This window comes from Echinops telfairi, unplaced genomic scaffold (assembly GCF_000313985.2).
Source record: "Echinops telfairi isolate 266 unplaced genomic scaffold, ASM31398v2 ScPeMD7_12;HRSCAF=54, whole genome shotgun sequence".
NCBI classification, from domain to species: Eukaryota; Metazoa; Chordata; class Mammalia; order Afrosoricida; family Tenrecidae; genus Echinops; species Echinops telfairi.
The window spans coordinates 804,649-816,718 of NW_022103909.1; the positions used below are offsets into that span (position 1 = coordinate 804,649).

Here is a 12,070-nt window from a genome sequence, read left to right on the forward strand (position 1 = left end):
TCAATGGCAGTGAGTTCAGTTTGATTCAAGGACCTGAGGGAGGCAATAAAGGAATAAAAATACACACAGCCCACTGACTGAGGACACCTTGGAGATTCTGCTGGTCCATCTGGAGGTCCGGCGCGTTTCCCTCCCAGCCCTGTGTGTTTTAGGCCCTCAGGGCGATACAAGATACCCCCTGATGCCCTCACCACTTCGCTTTGCCCTGTGCATGGCGGGCAGGTTCTCACCTACACTCTTCCCACTTTCGCATCTTCTTCTCAAGCCCCTTCCACCTCCGACATGACGCTCAGCCTCAGAGCGTCAAAACGCCTCACGCAGGAGACAGCTGTCGCAACGTCCTCACAGTGATCAGGAAAGCCAAGCACTGTCCCCTCTTCTTCCCATGCCCGCCCATCCGCGGTGGCTCCACGATGTGCATGTCACTGACGTAATCACTCACGTGACGGTGCCCCTGCTCAATGCCAATGTCCCAAATGCTCAGTACCAGCATGTGCCAGTGCGTCTATGACAAGCCACCAAAGTGAGCAAACCCCAAGCCTTCATTCCGTAACCGCAAAGCCCTGGGATTCCCCCTCGAGAACATGAGCGGCAGGCATCCTGCGCTGTCATGTCTGCGCTCCCGCCACTGGTTTCGAGCCGCGCCGCTTTCCTACATTTTCTCAAGGCCACGGAAGACAGGTGGTTCAGGTGGGTCTTGATATAACCTCACTAGAAGAAGCCACGCGGAGAGGCATTGATGATTCGGGACAAGAGAGAGTTCCCAAGACAGGCAATGTGTTGAGCCAATCATTTTCTCAAGCATGGTGGTAGGTGTTCTTTAAATGAGCTCTTCATCCCATGATTGGCCTGAGGGAACACGCCGATTGCGTTAGAAAACAGAGTCGTCAGAGTCTTCCTGTCACTGTGAGAGAACCCTCCTTTCATATGCTCCGACAGGTGGCCCCAACATCCATCATCGCACTCTCAAAATACATAAATAAGAAGTGCAATCGAAAAATATAAGGGGAGCTCTATCGTTTCATAGTAGGTGTTACATGGTCATTAATATGCTCAAGACAAAACAAACTCACCACCATCATGCGGATTCAGGCTCACAGCGACCCTGTCTGTTGGTTACTGAGTAACTACGACCACTAGTCACCTGTCCTGGCGTGGGTGTTGCTGTGATGCTGGACGTTCTGCCACTAGCCTTTCAAATCTGAGCAGGGACAGGTTTCAGTGGGGGTGCCAGACTAAACCAGACCAGGGGGAAAGGCCTTGTGATCTACTTCTGAATATTAGCCATCAAAAACCCTATGAGCCTAGTCTGAGGGGACACCAAGGCTCATCAACATAACATAGTCCACAAAGACAATGCTCTACAATTGACCTGGATGATTAACAACGGGGGTCTTCAAAGCTCATGAGCAGTCACCTAAGAGGCCATCTACGTCATCTAAGAGGCAGCTGTTGGCCTCTCCCCATTCAGAAGGAAGACGAGTGATGAAGCATCAACAACGGCAGCGATTATTCCAATGGACGAATGGGCCACACAAACACCAGCCTCCACCACCCATCCAGAGACCAGAAGGCGTACATGGTGCCCTGCCATCATCACCAACCACTCTGAAGAGGACCGCATTAGAAGATCTGGATCAGCTGAGATAAAAGTGTGGGCCAAACCCCAAATCCGAAAAGAGATCAGGAGTGTCGGGCAGGGAGTGACCCCCAAGACTATGGCCCTTAGCCACCAACTGTTAATGATCAAAAGGGAAGCATTGACCCAAGGACAGAGGGTTAGCAAAGGAGGTATGGGAACGACCAGCACAGGGAAGAAATAGCAGAAGCCCCTCAGGTACATTGAGGGCACTGAAGTGGGTGAGTGGAAACAAAAGGTGTACAAGTTGCCAAATGATCTGCTCTGTAAACCTTCACCTAATACCTACCCAATACAAAGTTTTCTTTTCTAAAGAAAAGAAATCAGAGAAAGACAATTGGCAGCAAAAAGAAAGAAAGATTGTGATGACCGTGTTGCTGTTGCCAGGTGTCCTGGAGTCAGTTCAACCCTGTGCACCACAGAAGGAAACCCTGCCTGTCGAGCGCCACCCTCACTGTTGTCCTTACCATTGGGCCCACTGCTGCAGCCACAGTGTCAATCCATCTGGTTGAGGACTTCCCTCGTTATCCCTGTCCCTCTACTTTAAGAAATACGATGTCCTCTCCAGGAACTGATCTCTCCTGACAACATGCCCATAGTACATGAGATGACAACTGGCCATCCTTGCCTCTCTAAGGAGCATTCTGGCTGGACTTCCTCCAAGACAGATTCATTGGCTCTTTTGGCAGTCCATGGTACCTCCAATACCGAACATGCACAACTACTGAATGAGTGAGTGTTTTGGAGTGTGCATTTCCAAGAACAACAAAATGAAGGCAATTCAGAAAAACAGACGAGCAACAGCACTATGAGTGACAACCGAGCATCCATCCAGTTTACTTGCTTTGGGCATCAGGTGGATCAGGCACTGGAGGGGACAGTCACATTCGGTGTCGCAGAGGGCCAGCAGGGCGAGGGAGAGCCTCGGTAGGAAGGATTGGCATTGTTGTCATCCTCCCACTGACAGACTGGACGCTGCCAGCAGTTACGAGGAGGAGGAGGGCTGGGCAATGTCTCATTCCATCCTGCCCGGGATTGTCGTGAGTCGGAGCCCACATGCAGACGCCAATAATGATGGCGAAGCAATAATATTTTGATGGCGCCAATAGCTTTTGAGTCACTCTGCATCATAGAAGGCTGCCTCGTCCACGCCAGACCTACTGCTACGGTCTCCGTTCTTTATGTGCGCGGTTGCATATTTCTACTCCGAGGACCAGAACGGGGCTGCGGGATTCCCTCGGAACGCTATCATCCTCCCCTGCGGCCTGCAGGATGGGGATTAGGCGCTTTGTTTTAGGTTGCTGTGGATAATGACAGTAGCCTATCCCTCATTCTGATCTGCCAGCCCCACCCAGGGAAGCAGAAAGACAAGGCAAATCCCTTGAGACAGAGTTTCCACAGGCTCTCCCTCCTGCTTTCCTCCGTGCTGGGAAAAATGCAAGGCGTTCGGGTTAACCTCTGAACCCAGCCCAGAGGCTCTCTGGGCAAGCACTGGATCATAGGCAGGTTCCCTGGCAGAGAAGAGGTTGGGCTCACCTGTCCACCACAGACGAGGCTGTCTGTCATCAGTATTACTCACATGGCTTGCTTGAGTTTCCCTCACATAGTTACATGAACCATCACTCTTTGTTCTAATCTTAGGATGAAGATTCAGGCTTTCCCCACCCCTGGGAAAACAGAGCTTCCCTGGCGCCACCATTCTGAGTGGCAGCGGGTTTTCATCTGAGATTCCCAGTTGTCCCCGGGGCCCCCCGCCCAGTGAATACGGCCCTCTCCCAGGAGGCAGGACAGGGAGAGTGCAGAGGGGACTGGGCTTTAGGGTAGGGTGCTCAGCCTCAGGGCAAAGGGGACCCTGGACACCTTCTGGACCCAGACAAAAGTGATACCGAAAGCAAGGATGATCGAATTGAGTCCAAACCTCCCCCTTTAAGGATTGTGAAGTTGGTGACGCGTGAACTCAGAAATGGATCAGCCAGGGGGCTCTCCTCTCCATCTCTAACTCTGCTCTCTTAGAGAGCTCTCATCACGCCCCCCAGAGCCTCTCAGCTGAACTCATGCTCCGCCAGGGCCCCAGCGATGATCTCCCAGGGCATCTCTAGCAGGTGGTAGGAGGATTTTAAAAGTCCAGATCCCAGTAAGAATATATGTATTAGAGACCTTCTTGTCCATCTGTAAAGAGGAGCAATACATGTGTCAGGCAATTAAACACAATACTTGATATTGCTGGTCTCGCTCGTCTGATGCCGAGACCAGGTCTGGATTTGGAGACTCGGTGATTGAATGGCAGGTCCTTGCTGTAATTCATGACCTCACTCAGGACTGAGTCCCACCCCTGCCCTCAAAACTATGCAAGCTCAGCACTACAGAGGGCCTGATCTTGCCACTGCGGCAGCTGGTTGCCTGTCCCCGTGTGCATGGCCTCAAGGGGAGACAGGCAGCCAGCAGAGGAGGACCCATCAGGAAGGAGAGCAGCGTGCCGGCCTTCTGCCAGGGCCTGGCCTCCTGCCTCCAGCCCTGTGCTCCTCCAGCCACTTGGGCCAAGTGCTGCATCTATACTCTCTCTGAGGGTCACACCGAAACAGCCATTCTGACACCCTCCGGGGTCTCCAACTGTGTTCCTTTTGATGTCCTTTGAGTTGGAGGAACAAAAGGAAGTCTGACAGAGGCAAGATCAGGGCTATAAAGTGAATGGCTTAAGGTTTTCCAATGACCCTCAGAGGATAGTCCTTGCTACCATCAAAGAATGGGCAGGAGCACTGTCATGGGAAAAACAGAAAATTCCTCAGCACAATGTTCCTGGCCCTTTTCTCACCAATGCATTCTTAAGTTTTTGCCAAACTACTTCATGGTAAGCCCCCAAATCATCCTGTATCCTTTGAGAAAATCTTGTCGAGGACATGATGGGCAATTGGTGTTTGCGAGTTCACAAAGGCAATGGCTTCCGTTCTACATTGGTGAACAGTGACTAGGGTCTTAAAAGTTTGTGAATAGTCATCTACAGTGCAGCCACTGGCCTCTCCCGGTCCAGGAGAAAGATGTGTGAAGAAAGTTGAAGACATATGGAAACCACTCGTCGCATGGACTAAGGGACCACATAAATCTCAGTCTCTACTGCCCGGAGATCGGGAGAACTAGATGGTGCCCTGCCATCACTACCAACTGCTCTGCAGAGGATCACATTAGAAGGTCCCAGGGAGTGTGAGAGAAAGATCTAAAGCAAAATTTAAAATCATTAAAAAAAATCAGACTTACTGGTCTGATAAAGGTGGGTGGAAACACCCCCCCCCACACACACACACACCACACACACACTCTAGGCCTTGGTCACTTCAGGTAGGGAAATTATCTCACCCCACTGGCTCAATTGTCACCCAAGGACCCAGATCAGAGGGCTAGGAAAGGAGGCGGAGTGGAAACAGAAAACACAGGGAGCAAGTGGGATAAGGGATATTTCATTATGGGGACTGTAATTGTGGGATATAAAGAGGCCTTTCCCCAGCTGGTCTCCCCCAAATATATGTCAGACCTAGGACTCTGCTTGCAACTAATGGTAAGTGATTGTCAAGCTATTTCCCTGAAGGCATCAGTCATGCAGAGCAAGCAGACCCTACTGTCTGTCCCACCATAGGCGGGGCTCACTCCCTACTGTTAAGACAGAGGATTGCTTTCCTGATGGAGAACTCAGAACAAGCCAAACCAACTCAGTGATATCCAAGGTGAGGCTGCCATCATGAATCTAGGATCCACCCATCTTGTCACATGTGTACCCTTAATCCATCCTCTTCCTATAGCAGGTACACCCCTGGATCATCCCCCTATGACTGTATTGCCGGTGGTACAACCCCTTCCTGTGATGCAGGTTGTTACCTGTAATCAGGGGGCTTGCATGCCCCCAAAGATATAAAAGCCTTGGTTAGAAATAAATCGCTCTCCTCCGGGCTCCCCTCCTTCCCCGCTCCCTCTCTCTCCTCCCTCCCGCACCTCCACGTGGACCATCAAGAGGGGCTGAGATAAGCATGCTTCCATGAAATGTGTCTGACTCCTTCATTTTACTCTCCCTCCTATCTCTCTTATTCTCTCTGACTTTACTGTAATCTTTATATATCATAACCGTACAGTTGTGCCTATGAACCCATGATAGTGCCTCACATGTAATCAATGAGATAAAAAAATACGTATGAATCGTTGAGTGGAAATAGTGATCACTTCTGTAAACCTTCACCCAATTCAAAATTAAAAACAACAAAAAACATTCGCTCTGGAATCTCCCACACCATTAGCAAAGCCTTCGGAATGGACTTTTCTGCCTTGCATTGAACTGGCTCCGTGGATCTCCTTGGAAGCCACTGCTTTGATTGGAAGTGCGTTTTTTCCCCCTGAAGGCTCCCTAATGAGACCAAGATAAATTTCTTATTGTGCTGCTGTCCACTCATCGTACACACATGTTCAAACAAGTTTCCTTTGGGATGAACTCATGCGTGTACAAGCTGGAACCCTTGTCCCAATCCTTGTTGCCTTCCCTTCCTAAGGGCTGTTGCTGGTGTCTCATGGCCAGCATATGCGTAATATAAGGAAACGCTGCCTGGTTCTGCCCCGTCATCAAATGTGGTATATTTGAGTCCATGGTCTAGGGTCAGGCCATCTTATTTCGAGGACCCTCTCCCAGGGCCTCAAGGAATATGTGCTATGGACCATGTAGCCACCAGGGGGATCCCCCTGTCCTCTGAGCAAGGGCTTGAAAACTGATCACCCCACCATAGGCACTTACCTCGCTTTAAGGGCAGGAATGGCAAGTAGGGGCGGTGGAGTTTGACGTGACCCACAATGGGGGTTGTTGCTGGAGAAATGACAGAGGGTGAGAGGGTTCCGGAGGAAATTTAGGGAACAAATATATAAAGTGTGTGTAGGAAGGGAGAGAGAGGAAAGGGTGAAAGCAAGGCAGCCATTTAAAAGGCTGCCGTCTTCAGGAAGTGAGGCTCGAGCCCACACATGCAGGCCCTACCACCAGGGAGAGGGGCACCAGGATGCCACCACTGCCTGAGGTAGGGCGGGGATGACATGGGCAGCCAGTGATTTGGGTGCTGCGGGAGTGCGAGGCCTACAAAGGAATGCCATGAACCATTCTTCCCACAGTGTGGCCCCACAGGGGCTAGGAAAAGGTTTACTTTGGAGGTTCACACACCCAAGCGCTGTCAAGGCTGGTTGTGACAGAGCTCATACAGCAAGGGAGCTGCTGCCCAGCTCACCACTGTGGAATGTGTGAAAGGGAGAGATCACTGGGCACCCGCAGGCTATGGGCCAGGGGCGCAAGGGGCATCCTGGAATATCTCTAATAAGTAGAACTCTGAGCACCCCACTTGGGCAGCAGAGTGGGGTGACTGAAAGCCTGGAGGTGGAGGGAAAGGGAAGCAGGTGCTCCTGCAGGACCTCAGCCTCACCCCAGGAGTGATTCACCTGTCAGCATCAATTCCAGAACTCCAGTCCCCAGAGCACTGCCCAATGGCTAGACAGGGTGGCAATTTGCCCATTTTAAAGCAGGGAAAATCATTTGGCTCCTGAATGGTACCAGATGTCTGGGCCAGAGAACAGATAATAAAGAAGTAAAATCCTGTTATATAGCATTTGCCAATTTTTGTGGTGTAAATACTCTTATCCCAGACGATTTCCAGCTATCTCAGATTTAACTGGCTTGCAGAATCGGTGAACATTTAACAATGGCCTTTATGACAGGCCCTTGTTGTCTGAGCAGGCATGTTCCTGCTTCCTAAGCAAAATAAGCAGGGCATTGTGCCAGGTGCCAGACAGGAGGAGACCCAGTCCCTGGCCTAATTACAAATTAATAGAGAAAAGAAGAACTGGTGGGCACAAGGTCCGTATGATGACTTCTCAGCTCTGAGAAGTAAGAAGGAACTACACAGAAGAAAGGGGACAGGTGGCAAGGACTGCATTCTTTTTTTTTCTTTTTTAACATTTTATTAGGGGCTCATACAACTGTTATCCCAATCCATACACACATCAATTGTGTAAAGCGCATTTGTACATCGTTTCTCAAAACATTTTCTCTCCACTTAAACCCCCGACATTAGGTCCTCATTTTTCCCCTCCCTCCCCGCTCCCCGCTCCCTCATGAGCCCTTGATAGTTTATAAATGGGTATTTTGTCATATCTTGCCCTGTCCGACGTCTCCCTTCATCCACTTTTCGGTTGTCTGTCCCCCAGGGAAGAGGTCACACACAGTTCCATGTAATCGGTTCCCTCTTTCCTACCCATTCTCCCTTTACCCTCCCTGTTTTACCACTCACACCACTGGTCCTATAGGGCTCATCCATCCTGGATTCCCTGTATTTTCAGTTCCTATCTGTACCCGTGTACCTCCTCTGGTCTAGCCAGACTTGCAAGATAGAATTCGAGTCATGGTAGTGGGAGCAGGGAGGAAACATTTAGGAACTAGAGGAAAGTTGTATTTTTCATCATTGTTACATCACACCCTGACTGGCTCATCTCCTCCCCGAGACCCCTCTGCAAGGGGATCTCCAGTGGCCTACTAATGGGCTTTGGATCTCCACTCCACACTCACCCCATCATTCACTATGGTAAGAAGGGACTGCATTCTTAATGGAGAAACAAGCACACGCAAAAACACCCAGAGAGGAAGGGCAGCACAAGGGTTTTCAACTCCCATCTGAGGGCAAGATGCGAAGGCTACAGTGAGAGGGGCGACGGATCTAGGAAGTCAGAGGAGGCAGCAGGGGCAAGCTACCCAAGGGTCCTGTGAGAAAGACTAGGGCGCGAGTACCTTTCTCATCTTCATGGGGCTCCACTACAGGGGCTCATCGTCATGTCCAGCCCTCTGACCTGGATACCACTGAGGAATCCACGCTGGGGAACCGCGCAAGCTTGTCTGAAGTCATTGATTTGAACAGGACTGCCCCTGGGGAGTCCCAGGGAACTGCTTCTTACAGAGACTCTACCCTCCTCCACCTCCTCCTGGATTTGAGACCACCGAGGTCCCCTAAGATACCTAATGCAATACAGGAGGGGTACTTCCCACTGCCCATTGCTCGAAGAGGTAGCACCAGGACCAAAGCCGGTCACAACCAACATGCGAGTCAAAGGCGAGAAATATAGGGAGACAGAACTGCTCTGGTCCTAAGAGAGCATTCAACACACCAACAAGCCAAACCTCCGTCCACTAGCTTGCCCTCTTCTTCAACAGATAGGGTATCAGCATTGACTGAATTGCCTACCTAGCGGTGTAAGCACACCAAACCTTAGGGGATGAGGATTGGGATGCTAGGCACGCTAGTTAACCACCAAGAGAAAGTGCCTGGATTAAAGACAACCCATCCAAGGACCTTGGACAAATGCTGCTGTTCCCAAGGAGCATGCCAACCCCTCTTACCCATCCTGGCATCATCCATGCCAAGGCTCTAACCTAGACAGTTCAGCGATCAAAAAAAAAAAAACACACCACAAGAAAGAACATTTCCTTCCCAGAACTGGGTGGAAGCACATTCTTGGTCAGCCATTGTGCAACCAGGGTGGGGAGAGGAGCTGCTTCGTTGTCTTAGGAAAGTGTTCCTCTCCTCCCAGGTGCTGAGTAAGCGCCTCCTTTGGGCAGGAAACACCCTGTCCTCCTCCATGGCATGTCCCCCAGAATAGGGTAGAGATGGGACCTCAGAAAATAGCAACAAGAGCTTTGCTCACGCTCGCCTCAACGTGGGAGTTTGTCTTCCCTCCCCACGTTCACCTCCTTAACGATGTATTCTCCTAGAACAAGCCAAGAATGTCTCTCCATTCTCCTCCAACACAGCACTTTATGCCTTGACTAGGGAAAAAAGGAACCCCACTGTTCCTAAGTCGGGCATCACTCTGACTGGCAGACTGCCCTTCCTCTAACGTGTGCAGGGCCTTGGGGTGTCTAGCACTCACATTAGAAATAAAATGTTGGAATTGACTTGTGACATCAGCCCACTTGTCAGGGCACATTTTTATGATTCATTGTTTCTGTGTGCCCCTCAATGGTCCTCACACAGCCGACCCAGATCCGTGATCCTTCCCGCTTAGGGACACTGAAGAGTGTGCAAACGCACAGCCACAGCATTCCTTGGTGACTGTTTTCTCCCACTCACTTCAAATCCTAAAGCTGAGGTTGGACAGGAACTTTTCAGACCAGCAGAGAAAAGTGTCTATGAATTTCAACGGGGAAGACAAACTACAGAATCATCAGCTCAATGGGAAGAGCGAACATTGAGGAGAGAGGGCTTAAATCCACCATGTGCAGAAGTCAGACTTCTGGGCAGGGTGGCCTTGGGGCATCTCTGCTTCTGTCCTCTTACAAAAGTAATAATTGAACAGCTTCTCACACCAGACAGAAACAAAGAACCTAGGCATTAGAAACTTGGCATCTGGGGTTCTCTTGTCTTTCTAAGAAAGGGTCTGTCACCAAAGTAGCCCCCAGTTCCATGTCAGGCTAGCAGAAAGAAGGGTTCAACTCTGAGGAGGAAAGAAATAAAAGAAAGAAAAAATAAAGTCAGAGGACACTTCTTGCTCAGACCTTTAGGCAAATTCCTCTAAGCCCTTTAAAGACTCGCACCCAGTGGGGAGGGTGCTGCTGGTGACGGAGAAAGCCTGTGTGGGAAGGGGGCACACAAGGGAGTGTCTGCAGTAAGCAGAAGGGAGAGACAATTATCACAGATCAGCTCCTTGTCTCCTTTGTGTGAAGATATGACTAACTCATTACTTCAGATCATTTGCATCCAGCCTTATTGTGCTGTGATCAAGTCAAGGCTGGAAGGCAGGAGAATTTCTCCATGACTAAAGGAAGCCAAAAAGGCAATCTTCATATTTCATACCTTTCTAGAAACTGGGGGTGATCTCACTATTTGTAAAGCTCAGCCCATCCCAACCTGCAAGCTCACCTTGCAGGACCAGCCCATTCTGGCTATATATAAAGGGTGCCCGGAAGCGCAGACAGAAAGCAAGGCAACTCACAGCTCCACTGCAGCTTCTCGCACTTGCTCACCTCCTCCTCTTTACAGAACCAAGTCCAGCAAATCCACCATGACCCGCCACGGCTTCAGCACCAGCTCTGCCAGAGTCCCTGGGACCTGCCGCTCAGGCTTCAGCAGCATCTCCGTGTCCCGCTCCAGGGGCAGTGGTGGTCTCAGTGGGGCCTGTGGAGGGGCTGGCTTTGGCAGCAGGAGCCTCTATGGCCTGGGGGGCCCCCAGAGGATCTCCGTTGGAGGGAGCAGCTGTACCACGAGGAGTGGATATGGCGGCAGACTGGGAGGCGGCTTTGGCTTCGGAGGAGCAGCCGGGAGTGGATTTGGTTTTGGCAGTGGAGCTGGTGGTGGCTTTGGGCTTGGTGGTGGAGCTGGATTGGGTGGTGGCTACGGGGGCTCTGGCTTCCCTGTCTGCCCTCCCGGAGGCATCCAAGAGGTGACGATCAACCAGAGCCTGCTCACACCTCTGAACCTGCAAATCGACCCCACCATCCAGCGCGTGAAGACTGAGGAGCGCGAGCAGATCAAGACCCTCAACAACAAGTTTGCTTCCTTCATCGACAAGGTGAGGAACGAGCACCTTCCCCTGACCGGGCCTTTTAGAGTCCCACCACTGGAGCAACAACGAGAGCTTGCTGCCAGGGCGACACTCAAAGGAGTAGAAGGGGACTCAGATTAGCTTACCACAGAGGGCCACCCGGGCTCCCTGCAGATAGCAGGTAGAGGGAGGGAGATCATGCGGAACTGACGAGTCTTCGAAAGGACTCCCATTGTGTCCAGGAAGATTCCTCCACTTTTGCTAGCCCTGAAGCATAAGGGAGTGATGGTATGAATGGATTCATTTTTTTACTTCTGAAGTTTCTAAGAGATTCCAAAGATCAGCCAGCCACAAAACTGCTTTGAGGCTCTGAGTAGGGGGAAAACAAGACTATTCAGCCCCAATATAGGACTGTTTGTGCATCCAGAGAAATGTCATTATTCATGAAACAGAGGTGACCATGCACCAAGGATGTTTCCCAGGACATTCCTGCACTAAAGGGAAGTTAAGAGTCCTTTTGAATAATTAGATAACACCATCCCTTCTAATGGAGCTCCTATACAAAGGACAAGTTTTGTACAATAAACCAGGGAGATGCTAATTTTGAACCAGATTCCTAAGTGTGCTTGTCGAGAGGAGAATGTTGCAGGTTGCTGATACGCCCCATACGTGCAGGGTGGGCAAAGCTCACAGGTCCATGGGACAGTTTCTCTGGGGGTGGTGGTGAAGATAAAGACTTGGAGATCTGGACTCTCAGCCTGAGCCCCTGTACTGCTGCACCCAGGCAGGTCCAATGGAGACCTCCCAGGCCTGGTTGCAGCCCTGAGAACAGAGACGCTTTCTTCTCTTCCTTTGCCTACAAATGACCACCTTGTTTCCCCTCCAGGT

At 50.7% G+C, this 12,070-nt stretch overlaps 1 protein-coding gene across 1 annotated transcript in view; it reads left to right on the forward strand.

Annotated features, from left to right (window-relative positions):
* The first annotated feature begins 491 nt into the window (after positions 1–491).
* LOC101664366 (keratin, type II cytoskeletal 6A) overlaps positions 492–12,070 on the forward strand; it is an 83,981-nt gene continuing 72,402 nt past the window's right edge. The window contains exons 1-2 of the mRNA XM_045287220.1: positions 492–523; positions 10,681–11,209. Coding sequence (XP_045143155.1) covers positions 492–523; positions 10,681–11,209 — 561 coding nt within the window. The remainder of the gene's footprint in view (positions 524–10,680; positions 11,210–12,070) is intronic.